The 18,817-nt window shown below is 42.9% G+C and overlaps 1 protein-coding gene across 3 annotated transcripts in view; it reads left to right on the plus strand.

The window, feature by feature from the left end:
* DGKI (diacylglycerol kinase iota) overlaps nt 1-18,817 on the plus strand; it is a 247,631-nt gene that overhangs the window by 88,910 nt on the left and 139,904 nt on the right. For 2 of the 3 annotated variants that reach the window (XM_034779724.1, XM_034779732.1), the window contains 4 exons: nt 4,874-4,948; nt 5,346-5,441; nt 6,746-6,828; nt 18,441-18,501. In XM_034779724.1, coding sequence (XP_034635615.1) covers nt 4,874-4,948; nt 5,346-5,441; nt 6,746-6,828; nt 18,441-18,501 — 315 coding nt within the window. Of the gene's footprint in view, nt 1-4,517; nt 4,574-4,873; nt 4,949-5,345; nt 5,442-6,745; nt 6,829-18,440; nt 18,502-18,817 lie in introns of those variants that run through there. The other variant, XM_034779740.1, reaches the window with a different exon arrangement.

An 18,817-nucleotide genomic window follows, 5' to 3' on the forward strand; every position in this document is an offset into this window, starting at 1 on the left:
GAGTTTTTACTTCTTGCAAGCTTCTGTTTGCAGGATGAAGGAAATTCAGAACAGTTTGGATAATTTTGGAACAGGTGGTATCCCTATATGTAATGACCCATTTATATAGATGGCAAATTCTCAATACCTCCTTCATTATGTTCATTGTATGAGCCTCTTCTGTAGCCTCTCTAATGCTTTTCAGTGCCTCTGGGTCTGGTTTCCTGGAGTTCAGATAAATTAAGTGTTCCAGTTAGCAACTGCAGGTATCTACAGTGGCTAGTGTCCTTTTTTATATTTGATACTTGGCAGCCTGAATGTTGTTAAACAGACTTGCTCTGTGTGTGTGTGTGTGTGTGTGTGTGTGTGCGCGCGCGCGTGCGTGCGTGCGCATGTTGGAGAGAGGAGCAGTTGATGAGAAGGATCTGGGTGATGAAGTTACAGAGAGAGCCCTCCTTCTGAGGTTCTGGATACAAAGCAGAGGCAGTAATTGTAACTGGATCCCAATGCTAAGAAAGGGTTTATGATCGAGGTGAGTGAATCTGCTTTCCTTTCTCTTTGGAACCTTCATAAGGAGCTTGCAAAAGCTGTCTACTACTGGGCTACTCTCTCTTCTTACTGTATTGCTGGCTGAAGCCACTGATTTGAGACTATTATCTGTGTCTCATTTCAGTTTGTGAACTGCCTGAAGATCATAGGGTCAGACTTTTATCGGTGCTGTGCACCTGCTGCTCCCGTTCAAGTAATTTGGAGCTATTGCGGCTCAGAACTGCTGAAAATTAAATCTGCAGCATTCTAGATGAAAGGATCTACCTAAGACTGTCAGTTCACCACCTGACATTACTCAAGGAGGGCCCTGTCCTACTCCTTCCATAAATCTATCTAAGTGGGCTTGGAACACTTCCAATGACCATGATGTAATATGATCTGTGCTTCTTATCTTTGAAGAAGGACAAAATTATTGTCACCAAGGAGATTTTTCCTCTTTTAGAGACAATCCACGATTTACATACAGGCCTGTCCACTTACAGGTGTTCTTTACTGTCGATGGAATGTCACTGAGTAGCATTTAGTTTTTGTCAAAACGCCCATACTCTTCCTGTGGAGAAGGAAGACTTCGATATGGACAAGATGGCACATGCAATAACTTCTTCAGCTCACCATGTATACCCCAGTGGTTTCCCAGGGCTGCTATTCTTTTACCAGTTTGAAATGAAACCTTGCACATGTATAACCAGTGCCCCTGCCTCTTACCTGTTGTATAGCTACTGTTGCTAAGTTGTAGCAAACATTCAGGCTCTCTAAACATCACAAAAATAGGCATACTTAAACACTGTAGCATAATATAGTTTTGACAAAACCACATTATGTCTTTTCTTGCCAGTGTGTGCAGATACAAAATACTATTATATTTTAATCCTGGTAGATACAGAGACCAAGGCATGTTCTTCTATCAAAGTTATAATATGGGTTTTTTTTTGTCCACAATGGCAAAAAAGCAGCTATGTTACAACATGATTTGGCAACAAATATATTTACACATGGTTATTTTTTAATGAGGATAATGCTATTTTACCTAATTGTCCTGGCTTTATCCAGAAGAACTGTACTGGGTTTAGTTCCTTCCACTAAATAGCAGATTGTCAGCTTCTTCCAGTAAAATAATTACCGGTAAGTATAATCAATGCCTCTAATATAGTGCTAGCTCTTTATATATAGTGCTTTTCATCAGTAGAACTCAAAGCCCTTTACACAGGAGATAAGTAACATTATCCCCATTTACGGATGAGGAAACACTGAATTTCCCAAGGTCACCCAGCAGGCCAGTGGCAGTGATGGGAATATAGGCCAGATCTCCTGAGTTCCAGTCCAGTGCTCTATCCACTAGGCCACTCCGTGTCTCGCTTTGTGACAAGGTTTCAAGAAAAAATCCTCCCAGGGAGAAGCTCTGAAGAATGAATCTAAGAATCTCTACAGTGATTACTATAAATGAAGCAATGTTTTTTGCTTCATTACACTGATTTTAAACTTCGTATCCTCCTTCTGTCTGATTGCACTGTTTGAGAGTGAAAAAACTAGTAGGATATATATGATCCATCTGTGACAGGTTGGATCACAGAAACCCCCTTGGGAGCTGCCAATTGATGTGCCAAGACTACTTCTGCCCCTGCTTTCCTGCCCGGTCAGCTTAGGACTTCAGTGCCATGCCTGGTTTGAGCCAGACTTGCTAGCCTGCTGCAAACCCAGACCCAGGTCCAAATCATGCCCCCTAACAGCTGTAGGTTCACTGAAAGCAGCTTACAGAACTGTTCTTATCTTTAACACTCAGATGCCCAACTCCCAGTGGGGTCTAAACCCAAATAAATCCGTTTTACCCTGTATAAAGCTTATAGAGGATAAACTCATAAATTGTTTGCCCTCTATAACACTGATAGAGAGGTATGCACAGCTGTTTGCCCCCCCAGGTATTAATACATACTCTGGGTTAATTAATAAGTAAAAAGTGCTTTTATTAAATACAGAAAGTAGGATTTAAGGGATTTCAAGTAGTAACAGACAGAACAAAGTGAATTACCAAGCAAAATAAAATAAAACACGCAAGTCTATGTCTAATATAGTAAGAAACTGAATACAGATAAGATCTCACCCTCAGAGATGTTTCAATACGTTGCTTTCACAGACTGGATGCCTTCCTAGTCTGGGCACAGTCCTTTCCCCTGGTACAGCCCTTGTTCCAGCTCAGGTGGTAGCTAGGGGATTCCTCATAAAGGCTGCTCCACGTTGTTCTGTTCCACCCCCTTTATATATCTTTTGCATAAGGCGGGAACCCTTTGTCCCTCTGGGTTCCCACCCACACCCCCCTTCTCAATGGAAAAGCACTAGGTTAAAGATGGATTCCAGTTGAGGTGACATGATCACATGTCACTGTAAGACTTCATTGCCCACTTGCCAGCACACACATATACAGGAAGACTTACAGGTAAAACAGAGCCATCTGCAGTCAATTGTCCTGGTTAATGGGAGTTATCAAGATTCCAAACCGCCATTAATAGCCCACACTTTGCATAATTACAATAGGCCCTCAGAGTTATATTTCATATTTCTAGGTTCAGATACAAGAGTGATACATTTCTACAAATAGGATGATCACACTCAGTAGATTATAAGCTTTGTAATGGTACCTTACAAGAGACCTTTTGCATGAAGCATATTCCAGTGACATTAGCATATTTTCATAAAATCATATAATGTGCAACGTCACACCATCCACCTACCCCTGTCAGTGCAGCCTTATAGCAAATGATGCTTTCTAGTGCACTTTCATATGCACCAAATCACGGGAAGTTTAGAGCACTTTTATAGAGCCAGTCTCCTGCTTCTTAGCATAGGTGCAACATGCCTCAGGTGGCATGTGACCAGGATTCATAACCAAATTTGGTCCACTGGTTGGATTATTAGCTTCTCTGGCTTGGGCCAGGTATTGACGGGGACTGCAACATAAATGCTGATCCCTTTATGCATGGTGAAAAGCAACAGGAAAATTGGCTGGTTTGAAACGCCAGAACTGGTCACTGGGGAATCAAGCAGTGAATCCAGTAAATACACTATTTAATGTAACGGGACTGTTGGCTGAAGATGAAGGTTGAGTAAAAACAGCAGATTCTGATGAATAGCTTTGCCGTGTCCACTCACAGTTCTCTGGGCCAGTGAAATTTTTCTCAGTAGGGATGTCTAGATCAGTTTGGATAAAATAAGAGTGACTTGAACTTTTTTGGGGAAAAAAATGGAATGGAACTTGTTCACTTCTTGAGGTTAGAAGTTCTGCAAATTTTCTTTTAATTTTCTGCCCCACTGTACTTCCTAGTTTTGAATAGACTAAGCTGAAATACTGTGGGGAAAGTCCATTTTCTCAGTGTTTCCAACTCAGCTGAAACTCAGCACTGTGTGAATAGGGAGAAAATTTATAGGGATATAGCTATTTTAATTCAACAACTGCAGTAATTAAAAAAGAAAAGCCTCAATTTGTCTGGCCCTGACCACTTCAGCACATTTTTGTGCTCCACCATCAATGAAGTTTGCGCTATTCTGGGGAATAGTTTTTTTTCCCATATCTAGTCCAGCCCCCTGCACTCATGGCAGGACAAGTATTTTTAGTTAACTGCAATTTTTTGGTAGGTCCTACAAAGTATCTATTTGTTTTAACTAATTTTTCTGCAATAGAGTGGCAGAGGTTTTTGTTTGTTTTTATTTTAGAAAAATGAAACCCTTAAATATTAAGAATTCAGAGGAGGTTTTCTATCAGATTATTACACTAGTTTCATGGTAGGTCAGGTTTGACTTTGTCTGCCAGCATCATATGCAGTGGTGGCATGCATTATGTTGAGTCATGGTGGTCACCACAGCTAAAACTGGGGTTTTGTTTTGTTTTGCTTTTGTTTTGGTTTTTAAACATGAAAAAATAGCTCATTTTATCATGTTTTATTACATTTTTGTGCAGGTGGTCTCCATACCAGGAGACGAGCCTGATTGGGAAGGAGACTGGAGCCCCGGAGGGAAAACGGGCGTCTCCTACCCCTATTGGGAGGGTTGGCAGGTACAACATGTGGTGTTATGTGAGTCTCTGGGAGTATCTGATTTTTTTCTCCCCACGGCGTGGGAAAGCTTCCAGTTCCAAAGCACCAGTCTGGTCTCCGTGTGTGGCTTTCTCCATCAATGGTGGTGTGGAAGTGTAAAGCATGAGACGCATGTGATCTAAACTTCAAGCATGTGCCAGACACTGTATCATTCTCCAAACGGACCATGCATGAAGGAGCTTCTTAAATGAGGCTACTTCTGGGGCTGACTTGATTTTTTGTTTTGCTTTTCATGTATCCTTTTTTTTTCTTTTTCATAGAACTCATTAAAAACTTCAACCCGGCGGAAGAAGAGAACATCCTTTAAAAGAAAAGCCAGCAAAAGAAGCAATGAGGTAAGTCCTAATTAATAGTATTTGAAAGGTGGACTGAATGGATATTTTTATCTCTAGACTGCCAGTTAAAATCTAGCATGTCTATCTATCAGCCAGCCCCAGGTTGACTTATCCTCCCATTTTTAGATGGGATGCATAGATTTATTCTCTAGGGTAGAATAGGCTAGGCTGAATAGTTGAGGCATGATGAGGGGGTGCACAGGGAATCTTGTTGTCTATGCTATAGCGGTTTTCTGACTAAAGGTTACAGGGGTTGTTAATCTAGCAGCTTTCATGACCACAAAAGCCTCTAAAAACAGAATTGAGAATGCTTTGTGATTTTTTTTTTTTGCTAGAGATTTTAGCATTAGTTTTGTGTAGCTCTAATTAAAGTACTCTGACACTTCTGATTTTGCAGGAAAACAAAGGCCGACCATTTGTGATAAAGCCCATCTCTTCGCTGCTCATGAAACCACTGCTGGTGTTTGTCAATCCAAAAAGTGGAGGGAATCAGGTAAAGGCATCAACTTGATCCCAGTCACAAAGTTTCTACAAATTCCTTTAAATTATGTGTCATAAAGTGATTTCAGGTGAGTCACAGAAAGGGAGGGTTGCATGTGACCTGGGATGCAGACTCCTAGAATGGAGAACTGGACCCTTCCTGGTGAATCTTCTTCCCACCAGAATTGAGGTTTGGATTGTTCAGTGTAATCTTCCTCCCAGGTTTTGATTCTTTGAGAGGAAACCAGAATAGCGGCTTGGAGTCTTTCAGGAAACCTCAGTCTTTCCACAGAAATGGAGCTCTCTGATTCTCCAAAGTAATCGCCTGTCATCCTCCTGCTCTACCATTGGTTTGGTTTAATCAGAGAAATCTCTCAACATCCCTTGGCCACGTATCTTATGTTGTAAAGCCACATAGTCCTGAATTGTAAATATGTTGGAAATGGTGCTCTAGAAAACTGAGTCTCAGAGCATGATGCTGTTGCTTAGGCATATTGCTCCATTATCAAGTTGTAAGTAGCAGGCTGAACACTCTGGTCATGCAAGTAGAGCTGAAGTAAACAATGGGTTTACACATCATTACAAAAATTTCAAAATTCCATGCAAAGGAAAATTCTGAAATTTTTTTTGTTTAGTTTTGATTTTGACCTTTTAAAACATTTATGTTCTGTTATAATCTAAAATAAAACATTGAAATGAAACGTCATTTTTAAATGAAAAATAAAAATGTTTGTTTCAGGAAATGTTGAAATGGGACGTTCAACATTTCCAGAACCATTTTTGTACGCTTTTCTCCAAAACAAAATTTCAACAAACTTGGAACTATTTCACAAAACATCTTGATTTTGCTGTAACTGGGATTTCTGATGAAAATGGTTCCATCACAGTTTTTCCAACTAGCTCTACTGTGAACTTGAAGCCACTACACATCTGCATTCTAAATTCAATGGACATATGTTGTTGTTGTTATTCATTATTACCGTAACACCTAGGAGCTTGAGTCATGGACTGCGACCCCATTGTGCCAGGCACTATAAAAACACAGAATAAAAAGACAGTCCCTGCCCCAAGAGGCTACAAATACAGAAAGAATGGGATGGTAGGCAACGTGAATGTTCTCTAGGGCAATCATCTGTCACAATGGATAGTTTTTGCTTTGGCTTGCCAGTAAATACTCCTTTTTTGTTTGCTTTTGTTCTGTAAAACACAAATGAATGACAGGTATTATGAAGATTAAGTTAATAATAAATATTATTACGTATAAGAGTCATTAGTTCATTTGCTCATTTATTTTCCTTCCATTTTCTATCCTAACAGGGCACTAAGGTTCTCCAGATGTTCATGTGGTACTTGAATCCACGCCAAGTCTTCGATCTCTCTCAGGAAGGGCCAAGAGATGCGTAAGTACTGAAGCGTTTAACATTGCCAACATCTTTCTTTGCTTGTTAAGTATGTGGGCAAAGGATAGGTTGGATGCAGCTTCCTGATAGTAATAGGGGGATTAGCCAGGCTTATCAAAGTGTGATCCACTGTTTAAGGGCCTGATTTAGCAATGCAGTTAAGCACATGCTTGTGTCCATCCTTATTGAGCAAAGGACTTAAGTACCTGCTTAACTGCACATTTCATTTTCCAAAAACTTCTATGAGGGTTGTTTTTGTGCAGAGCTAGAGATCAAGCTATTGATGTGATATGGGTCAAAATGGTCTCAGTCAAGGTAGTGCATGGCACCCACTAAATCTTTGGGGGATCCAAGCTGAGAATGGTGTTTAAGAAAATGGACATTTTGTACATTTTGCATGCACCAGTACAGAAAAACAGCTAGAGGTTTCCCATTCCCACCATTTTACATGCTTTAAAGCTCAATTGTTGTAAGTGCTCTAAAATCTGGACGGTTACTTGGATTGCTTTGAAATTTGGTGTGCCTAATGAGGTATGGGGTAGCATTAATGCTCCACATTTGGGATTATTTGACCAATGGGTTCCCAAGTTACAGGCCCTATGAAAACAGTTTCCATCTGCTGCCTTGTTCTGTTAAACTGAAAGGTGCTAATGACTGGATGCACAGACCTCATTGAAATTGGTGGCTGTGAACTGACCCTTCAATTATCAGAAGGAAGGATAAATTAATCACAAGCCCCCACCTAAAACAAAAGGAGTTTGAGACTGAGTGGCTGGAAGTTGCTTCAATTCGTGAGTCATGAGTGGCAATTTAATTTTGGAGGGAATGTAATCAAAGTAAAAAAAATAGACATGTGAATGCTTGGTGGGAGGGGAAAGATATTAGGTGTCAATGGGTAGGGTTATGGGGAGGAGCATAAATAGGGATGGATGGGAGAGGGGGCTCAGGTGAGGGAAGAGTTCGGGGTAGAGGGACACTGGGAAGGGGGATGTGGGGATGAGTGGCAGGAGAACTGGGGTAGAATAGGAGCAGGGGCATCTGTCAACCCCACAATTTCCCCTCCCAGATGTGTGCCCAGATCTAGGGGGCTCTTACACCTCTAGTGATGGTCTGGGCCCCTTGTTGCCTTCCTCATATGAGCTGAGATATGGAGCAATTGCCCCACTGGTGGTGTCCAAGATCCTCTTGCTGCCCCCATGTGTGAGCCAGGATCTAGGGGCTCTGGGCCCATCTACAGGGGTCAGCCCCCCCTTTACTTCCCCCTCATGAGAGTTGGGTTCAGGGGGGTGCATGCCCATTTAGGAGGGTCTGAGGCCCTCCTCCATACCTCCCATGTGAGGCAGGATTTGAGGAAGTCCTGCCGCTTTGGATAGGAAGCTGAGAACAGGCCTACTTTGTGCATATTCCAGGCTCTAAAGCTCTCCTGAGGGAGATGAGAACACCCACTGAAATTAATGGAACAGTTCACACCCTCAGAGCAACTGTTTCAGGCTGTATTCATCTCCAGGCCTTTCAGAGTCTCCTGTGATGCAGCTGGATGTGCAGGGGAAACCTTTCACCTTCATCCTCCCTCTATCCTTCCTCATTAAAAGACTTTTCTTCCAAGTGCTCTAAAATCCAGGTGCTTGTGTGGATTTTCTTGGAATTTGCTGTGCCTTGTGGGAGTGCAGAGTAGGGTTAATGCCCGGATTAGGGGGGTCATTTGAGCAAGGGATTCCAGAGATATAAGCCCAGAAAAAATAACTATTTTCCAAAAAGGTTCTAGGTGTTTTCTGTCTTTGTGCAGAGTTAGAGATAAAACTATTGCAGTGATGTGGGTCAATATAGTCTCAATCAGTCAGTTTTTATATTGGGTGTTGCATGGTGTCCACTAAGTTTTTGGGGGACCCAAATTGTGAATAGTGTTTAAGAGCATGTTCACTTCCATGGGTGGCGGGTGGACCCTCCTCTTCGGGGAGGCTAGCCCTACGGTCCCACTCCTGCCAGATGAGGCTCCGCCTCCTGCAGCAGGAGCCCTGGGTCCCCCCTGCCACCTCTTCCCACAGCTGGAGAACCCTTGGGCTGGCCGGAATCCTGAGTTGGTCCCCGCCGCCAGAGGAACCCTGGGCCACCCCCAGTCTCAGGCCAGCCCAAGTCCCAGTTGGCTGACCGACCAGAGCTCCAGCGATGCTGGCTGGCCAACCCCAGCCCTGGGCCAGCCAGTCGGAGCAGCCCCAGCCCTGGGCCGGCTGGATCAGCCCCAGCCTGGCATCCCATGGCAGTGGCTCCAGCCAGGGAAGGCAGCGCCTTCCCTAGCCTAATATATCCACCACCAGTGTTCACTTCTTCGCTTACGTAGTTGTGCAGTCTGGAAGGATAACCGTGCACACAGAACCCTAGAAATACAGAGCTGGAGGGGACCTTAACAGGCCATTTAGTCCAGCCTTCTGTGCTGTGGCAGGACCAAGTGTACCTAGACCATACTTGACAAATATTTGTCTAACCTGTTCTTAAAGACCTTCAATGATGGGTATCACAGTTCAGGGCAATTACAGCTGTATTCTCCATTTATGGTCCAGCAAAGGCACCTATTCTCAAACTCTCGGTTCCCCAGCCATCACCTCTCTTGGGTGGAGACCCACGTCTCCCTGCCAACTGGGGTTTTTCCAGGCTGCACAGATCCCTGCTACACTGTGTTATTACTTAGCAAGGCAGATTGCCTCAGCAGGCCTGCTTTGCCTTCCTTTCTCAGAAACTACAAACAACATAACTGCACAAAGTTGTTACCACACAGCTCTTTCTAAGCAAGTGCATTTATTCTTAAGGGAAGAGGGTTACAGAGAAAACATATTAAAAACAATGAAAGAACTTACATGGTAATAAGTTTACAAGGACTCACCCCAGCTGCAACAAGGGCTCTGGCTGGTGGACAATCCTTCAGACCCCTCTGTGGTCACAAGGTCATAACAGCTGTGAATCTGGGAGTTACTCCTTTATGCTATTTGGGCCTTTTGATTCTGGGAATAGGTAGTTCATAGACAAAGGTCCCTTCCTTGGGGGCAAGCTTCAAAAGATTAGGTCTGGAGGTGGGCATTTGTATTGCTCTTTTCCCAAGTATTTTGTAGAAAACCTCCTCAACTAACAGTTCATTCTTGTCTCAGCCCATTGTTTAAAAAAGTCCTTGGACACTTATAACACTTCCCAAGGTTTATATTAGTCATGTCTCCTGGACAGGTTACATACAAGCCTACAATAACACACAAACATTTGTGTTTTTAATACAACAAACTCCTAAAATACTTAAAGTTAATTCAATAAAGTTTAAATTAATTGAACAATGTTTGTCAAGATATTGCAGGCAATAGCAGGAAATTTCACAATCTCCACTGGAAGCCTATTCCAGTGCTTAATTATCCTTTTAGTTAGAAAGTTTCCCCAAATATCTAATGTAAATCTTCCTTGCTGCTGAATAAACTGATACTTCCTGTCCTTCCTTTAATGGACATAGAATCATAGAAGTGTTGGACTGGAAGGGACCTCAATAAGTCATCTAGTCCAGATCCCTGCAGTCAAGGGGAGAAGGGTTGATCACCATCCTCTTTGCAGAAGTGCTTAACATATTTGAAGAATTTTATCAAATCCCTCTCAGTCTTCTTTTCTCAAGACTGATCGTGCCCAGTTTTTTTTTAAACCTTTATTTATAGGTCAAGTTTTCTATACCTTTTATTTTTGTTGCTCTCCTCTGGACTCTCTCCAATTTGTCCATATCTTTCCTAAGGTGCCCAGAATTGCACCCAGTACTCCAGCTGTGGCCTTACCAAGTAGAGCAGTACAAATAGCTCCTATGTTTTACACATGACATTCCTATTAATACACCCCAGAATTATAGTAAGCCTTTTTTGCAACCGCATCAAATTGTTAACGCATATTCAATTTGTGATTCACTATAACGCCCAGTTCCTTTTTAGCAGTACTACTGTCTAACCAGTTATTCCCCATTTTGTAGTTGTGCATTTGATTTTTCCTTCCTAAATATAGTACTTTGCACTTATCTTCCTTGAATTTCATCTTGTTGATTTCAGATGATTTCTCCAATATGTGAAGGTTGTTTTGAATTCTAATCCTGTCCCCCAAAGTGCTTTCATAGAATCATAGAATATTAGGGTTGGAAGAGACCTCAGGAGGTCATCCAGTCCAATCCCCTGCTCAAAGCAGGACCAACATCCATTAAATGAGCCCAACCAGGGCTTTGTCAAGCCGGGCCTTAAAAACCTCTAAGGAAGGAGATTCCACCACCTCCCTAGGTAACCCATTCCATTGCTTCACCACCTTCCTAGTGAAATAGTGTTTCCTGATATCCAACCTAGATCTCCCCCACTGCAACCTGAGACCATTGCTCCTTGTTCTGTCATCTGCCACCACTGAGAACAGCCTAGCTCCATCCTCTTTGGAGCCCCCCCTTCATGTAGCTGAAGGCTGCTATCAAATCCCCCCTCACTCTTCTCTTCTGCAGACTAAATAACCCCAGTTCCCCCAGCCTCTCCTCAAAAGTCATGTGCTCCAGCCCCCTAATAATTTTCGTTGCCCTCCGCTGGACTCTCTCCAATTTGTCTACATCCCTTCTGTAGTGGGGGACCAAAACTGGAAGCAATACTCCAGGTGTGGCCTCACCAGTGCCAAATAGAGGGGAATAATCACTTCCCTCAATCTGCTGGCAATACTCCTACTAATACAGCTCAATATGCCGTTGGCCTTCTTGGCAACAAGGGCACACTGCTGACTCATATCCAGCTTCTCGTCCACTGTAATCCCCAGGTCCTTTTCTGCAGAACTGCTGCTTAGCCAGTTGGTTCCCATCCTGTAGTGCTGGGGGACTCCACCCTGTGTGGTGTCATCTGCAAATTTTATAACCATATTCTCCACTCCATTGTCCAAGTCATTAATGAAGCTATTTAATAGTACCAAACCCAGGACAGACCCCCGTGGGACTGCAGTTTGACAGCAAACTATTCTTTGAATATGGTCTTTCAGCCAATTGTGCACACACTTTATAGTCCTTACATCTAGATCACATTTCCCTAGTTTGCTTATGAGAATGTCATGTGTGACTGTCAAAAGCCTCACTAAAATTATGATATATCATGTCTACAGCTTCCCTCTCACCCGCCCCACTCACTAGACCAGTAACCCTGTCAGAATTTTGACACACTCCAATAAAGTAGAAGATCATGAGAGAGTTTCTATGCAGCCATTTAATGCCTGCCCGGGTAGTCTGAGGGAAAGTGCTGATGCCATTGTCTCTGATGAGCACCTGCCACTGACATTCCTGGTACACCTGTGCAATACAGATTTAATAACTCAAGTTGTTTGCTACAAGTTGTCTCTGTTCTAAGATAACATGTTTTTATCTTATGTGGAAGTTCACTATGAACAAAGTAGAATAGTCAGCAGCCAGTCTAACCAATTTTTTTGTTTTATCAGGTGGAAAGGAGCCGGAGACAGAGGATTTTTGTGGGGGGAGGGGTGTGGAGGAGGGGGAGGAGGGGGAATCAGGGACAGGGCGAGAGGTTGTGGCTGCAGAGAGGTTGTGAAATGATGGCGGGTGGTAGGCAAGCCTTGGATTGGTTATTTCAGAAAATCTGTATTTTACTGGCCTCTGGCTGGGGAAGGGAAGCAAGTGGCTACTTCCTGATCTTGGGGCAGATTAATGTAGTGTTTCTAAAGACACACAGCGTGGAGGTTTGGAACTGAACATAAGAACGGCCATCCTGGGTCAGACCAATGGTCTATCTGGCCCAGTATCCTGTCTTCCAACAGTGGCCAGTGCCAGGTGCCACAGAGGGAATGAACAGAACAGGTAATCATCAAGTGATCCAGCCCCTGTCGCCCATTCCCAGCTTCTGGCAAACTGGGGCTAGGGACACTCAGAGCATGGGGTTGCATCCCTGACCACCCTGGCTAATAGACATTGATAGATCTATCCTCCATGAACTTATCTAGTTCTTTTTAGACACCTCTTATAGTTTAACTTCACAACAACCCTTGGCAATGACTTTCCACAGATTTACTGTGTGTTGTGTGAAGAAATATTTCCTTTTGTTTGTTTTAAACCTGCTGCCTATTAATTTCATTGGGTGATCCCTAGTTCTTGTGTTAAGTGAAGGAGCAAGTAACATTTCCTTATTCATTTACTCTACACCGGTCAAGATTTTATAGACCTCTATAGATTTTCATACACCTGACAATACAGGTACCTTGACTGCTGAGGGAAAAGAAATATGTGCACTGATGGGGTTGCTAATGTGGATTTTGGGCGATTCTTGGATCATGATGTTCCCGAAGTTTACAGGAGAGCAAGGAGTACACCATGAGGACATGGGGATTGCTAACTACTGGCTAATTTAGGTGGAGCGAGGTAGTCTCCATTGGTGTCATTTTGGGGCCCTGTATTTTGTCCACTGTGCAACGTCTAACTGGGTGATTTAAGAGGTTTGATCAACCATACATTGTGGTGATTCACTTGGGCTGAAATGATCTGAGCCTTATTCCTGGTGTGCACCTCATACAATATATAAGAGCAGATTTGGACTTCATCAGAGATTTGTGTCCAGGAACGGTGATAGTTTTCTCTGATTTGGCTCAATGTCTAATTGCTACAGCAGCAATTAAAAATCTATTAATAAGGTTGGAAGAGTATTAATTGGCAAATTGAAGGGTTCATGGTCCACTGCAAAATGTGCATTATATGGCATAGAAACATTACAAGCTCTGGCACTTCACTGTTTCTGGGAGATGGGGTACATCTGTTGGACACAGTCAGAGGATCTTTCTCTCAAACAGGAGGGAGGAGTAGCTCAGTGGTTTGAGCATTGGCCTGCTAAACCCAGGGTTGTGAGTTCAATCTTTGAGGGGGCCACTTAGGGATCTGGGGCAAAATCAGTACTTGGTCCTGCTAGTGAAGGCAGGGGGCTGGACTCGATGACCTTTCAAGGTCCCTTCCAGTTCTAGGAGATGGGATATCTCCATTAATTTAATTTAATTTAATTTAAAACATAAAACTGTCAGTTGTGTGGAACAGAAACCCTGCCTGTGATTTCTATCGCTGGTCCTGCCACAAACTCCACCCTCCAACCATTCTGAAACCAGCCAAGAGCACCGTTTCACTGTAACATAGTTTTCCTTCACTCCAGGCACCTCAGTTGAGTTATAGGAGGGTGGAAAGTAAGAGTAATGGAAATTTTGAATACCAGAGAATGAACACTTCAGGGAGCTGCATTCACTGCCAACAATGTGGGAAGGGGAACTACAGTAGTTGGGAGGTGACAAGCTTGTACATTTCATCAACTGTGTGGTGGCAGAGTAAAGGTTTATGTATTAGCAGGGCATCTTGGGGCATGGCTGAAAGAGGGCAGAGTTAAGGTCGAATGGGCAACCTTAACTGTGCATGTCCTGGTTTTCAGACATTTGTTTTTGCTCAACTCACTATTCTAAAATGGGACAATATACCAGCAAGCATCCTTAACTCTGTGTTAATTTAGGGTTGGATTTTTTTTTTTTTTTTGCTATTGCCTCTTTTATATAGATGTGTGGAGACTCCATGGCCCAGCTTGCAATGCTTCATCTTGATGCTGAGTAACCTCCATGCAGTGGAGTGGAGTTCACTTTAATCAAGAGAGAGCATTGTATGCTGAAACCTGTAACCTCCATGACTTGTACCACTCTAATAAAGGTGGGAGTGTGTAATCTGTTGCATTGTATGATATTTAGGTGTGAACTTTTGTGTCCTGGCAAGTGGCCACCTCAATTGGGAAAATTGTGGGTGTCCCTGTTGTAAGGTGGTTTGTATTTTCTGAAAGAGCCCTGCCAAATAATGACATAAAACACAAAGTCTGGAAATGATATAGTAAGAGATGGCACTTCCTATGGTAAAGGGGTAGCTGAAGAATGGGGTGTCCTGCTATTTTTCAAGGCAGTACAGGCCAAAGATATATGAAAAATACAGGACAAAAGTTTCCATTAAGGGATTCCACATTTTAGTCATAAAACAAAATCATACGTTGTGTCACGCTGTTTGATATGCTGTATGATTACTGCTCTAAAACATTTTCTATCGGATCAAAAGCTTTTTAGCAGTTTCTTATTGTATGCATTCAGCATCCTACCCAATCAAGGACCTTTCTTATTACATAGGATGGGTGGTCAGATTCCCATAGTCACAGGGGCAGCCTAATTGAACAAAGCACCATGCCTAAATCTCTGCTGGATACCCAAGTCATCAGCCACGTGCTGGCTGACCTTTTTCTAATAGTTATCCATTACTGTGGACCAGGAGTGACTCTCCAGATGTGGCAACTGTGTGTAACTATCTCTGCCCAAGTAGTAATTCATTTCCCTGGGCCACAGGCGCGGTGCTGGCAAAGCTTATCTCATAAGTGTTCCCCCAGGCAGGTAAGCAGCTCTTCCCTTGTATAGGGGCTGGCTGACAAGGGACTTCAGTTCTTCCATTTAATTGGGGAGGGAGGCTAGAAATGATTGTCTGTCTCTCTGTTACCTGAAAAAGAAGCATTTAATTTGCTTAATTATTTATTTGTAAACCATTCCTTAAGATCATGCAGAACATAAAACAGATACAAATCCCACAAAGTAAACTCCAATACCTCCCCATGTGAGAGGGGTCAGAAAGATTTTATTGTCCATACATCCAAAACTTCAGGGCCTGATTCTCATGTATACCAGGACTCCTTAATACCACTCTGGCAATGTAATGAGGCCTTAAAGTGGGTGAAAGTTCAGTTGGTCAGAGCACTGTAAAAGGGCTTGAGTATAAATGAGAATCAGCCCCTCAATTTATACTCCAGGGTCCATCATACCTGTACCCACATTATTCAGTTGTGTGGTCTTTCATCAGGATTGCATTTCACCATGGTCGTCTGCCATTGCAGTATCATTTCATCACAGCAATTCTTTATCACCATTGCTTTTTGACTAAATTATTGGTATCTCAGATTGAATATACGATGGTGAAGAAACACGATGAACTATTGCTGGCCTTATCTGCGCTACAGAAATGAAACACCGGTAATGGAACTAATGGAACTTGCATCACACAGGTTTAAGCACAAATAGCTTAATGCATCCTCACTAGCCCTGCCAAATTGTGCTTTGAAATCTTGCAGGGTAGCTCCACACCCACACTAGCACTGTGCTAAACCATTTCAGTTGCAAAGCTCTCTGATTACTTATCCCAGAGTTGCTGGCACAGCTCCCAACAACACTGCATTCCGGGAGACTTTGAAAGGCCATCAGTGCACTGTGGGATGGTAATGTGAGGACTAGTTTCAACTTGTCTATATCTACATTGTTCCCAAAAAAATTAATACTAAAATAGTTCAGCTCAGTCGGTATTCCCTGATGAAGCATAAGCTATGTGGTATTTAGCTCCACTATAAACTCTTTGGAGCTAGGGTTGCCATCTTTCTAATTGCTGGTAACTGAACCCCGGAAGCCCCGCCACTGCTCCGCCTCTTCCCCTCAAAGCCCCACCCCCATCACTAGCTCCTCTTCCCTTTCCCCATTCCTCGCTGGACTGTCTCAAGGTAGGAGGTGCCCTGCAGGTAGGAGGTGGCCCTAGCTGAGCAGGGCTGCCACAGGTTAGTGACTCTGCACCTCCTCTAGCCCTGCAGTAACTGTGACTTTTGGTGTGGGTGACACTTTCTGGTTAAAAACCAGGCACCTGGCAACCCTAAACGGCACCCAGACATAGAAAACCCAAAATTGGACTCTCCGGGTAAAATCCAGATGGGTGGCAACTCTGTTTGGAGCACTTTTGCATATGTATGTGAGGTGTGTTACAATTGTTTGAGGAGCAAATACTTATTAAGGTAAATTTCAATAGTTTAGACAACACCATGGTGATGGCTGAAGCCCTTCTAAATTCATAGTTGTCAAGTTTCACTCTCAGGTCAAGGAGGCTGTACAACACTGGGAGGAAATTCAGATTTTGTTTCTCCAGTTTTACTTTCTCCCTCTGTTCTATCTTGTTCCCACCCAACCTGTAATTGTTCTCCATTTCCTCAGCTCCCTCCAATCCTGCTGGTGATATGAAATTTGCTGCACACCTTCAAACTTCTAGCAGACTGCTCTCCCTGTCAGTTTAATAATTGGTGCTCCCGTCTGTGACAGGAACCCACCAATATGCTGAGTAGGAGCGCACTTGTGTTAAACACAGCAGAAAAACACCCATCTGATCAGTGTGTGCCTCCACAATATAGTCATCTGCTTCAGAAGCAAGAGGGAGATTAACAGTCTAGAGGAACATAGTGGGAGTCAGAGGAGCTGGCAGGTAAAATGCCCCAAATGCAAGGGCTATCCTACTTTAGCCATACTCCTACTTTCGCCAGGACTCTCAGTAGGCCTGAAAGTGAGTGTTTGCATTTTCAACCTACAGTCTGATTTTTAATTTCAAGTTTGTTTGCTTTATACAAGGAGAAAATCAGGAGTTTCCCAGCTTCTTAGCTGAAGCGAGAAAGTCTCCTTTCAGCTTGACTGAAGATTTAAAAACCAAAATTAATCCTATTGAATAAGGCCTGCTGAGCCCATGGAAGGAAGAGCCCAGGCTTGCTTCCTGGTTGGCTTTTCGTTTTTCATAGTCATACCTGCAGCAATAGGATTTAATTTTCTTCCACAAAACCAAATTCCATGACTCTGTATGGAGAATTACTGCTGAATTGAGCTATCAGTTCAGAAAAGAGGCCTAAATATATCGCTTAACCCTTGGTAGTATACTATTTACTATGGTCATACCAGTCAAAAGACATTACTGCTTTAAGAAAAATAAGCTGTTTCGTTTCAAAGCACATGGAACAAACGTGAAATCTATGAGAAATGAATTATGAAGCATGAAGCTCTTAAGAGGTGAAGTTCTACCTTATGGAAAAGCTTTCATAGAACTCCTTTGCTCTGTAGCCTTTTTTAGTACCACTAGAGGGTGCTCCAGGATAACTAATAATCTCCTGTAGTCCTTTCTACAGTGTACCGAGATCTGCATTATTCGTGTCAGATACTGGAGTGAATTTTTTGGTGAAAGTGAGTTACTATCAGCACCGGTTGAACCAAAACTATTTGAGGCAGACACGGTTCAAGCTTCATCCACACCACGTTACTGGGGCACTTCATTCTTCATCTACAGCAGCGATTTTCAACCCGGGGGCCGCGGAGCCATCGCAGACTATGTCTAAGATTTCCAATGGGGTCCGCACCTGCATTTGAAATTTTTTAGGGGTTTGCAAATGAAAAGAGGTTGAAAGCCACTGAACTACAGCACCCTTACTGTTCCAGGTGTAAACTTTTCTTGAGCAGTGGGTGGTAGTTGTTCCAAACATGGAGCATTTTTGTTGTAGGGGCAGATTTTTTTTCCATGCCACCGCCTATGTCTGACACTGAATGCTACGCGGTGAAGTAAGTGTATTTAGTGATAAAATTGGCTCTCTGTAATATTTTTTCATTGGTATGTACAACCGCCTCCATTGTTTTGTTTATTGTCCCTTATTGCAGTCACTGTATTTCTAATTGCTCACTTCCATCCTATGTTCTTCCTTACGACTCTCCCCTTCCCCCTTCATTTCCCCTGCCAGACTCGAACTGTACAGAAAAGTGCCAAATCTGCGAATCCTGGCCTGCGGTGGGGATGGAACGGTAGGTCTTCTGTGCATTTCACGTCAAACTCGATGATTGTCTCCATTAACTCAGAAAGGACAGAGTTGGACAAAAAAGCCCCTGCAAAGGAGACCTCAGTCCAGTATCTGCTTGAAGGGAACATTAATAATTAAGAGACTTTTCAACATAAGATATATTGCAAAGTTTCCCTTGCCACCCTGGTTAAGAATATCTGGGGGGTAAGGTGATATCTGTTATAATATTTGTGGATTACATTCTTGTTATGAATAAAATATGTACATGATACTATGCCTAAAAAAGCTTCCTTCACCCTTAAGCAGCTTTTACAACTGAA

The sequence above is a fragment of the Trachemys scripta genome, chromosome 1 (assembly GCF_013100865.1).
Source record: "Trachemys scripta elegans isolate TJP31775 chromosome 1, CAS_Tse_1.0, whole genome shotgun sequence".
Lineage (NCBI taxonomy): Eukaryota > Metazoa > Chordata > Testudines > Emydidae > Trachemys > Trachemys scripta.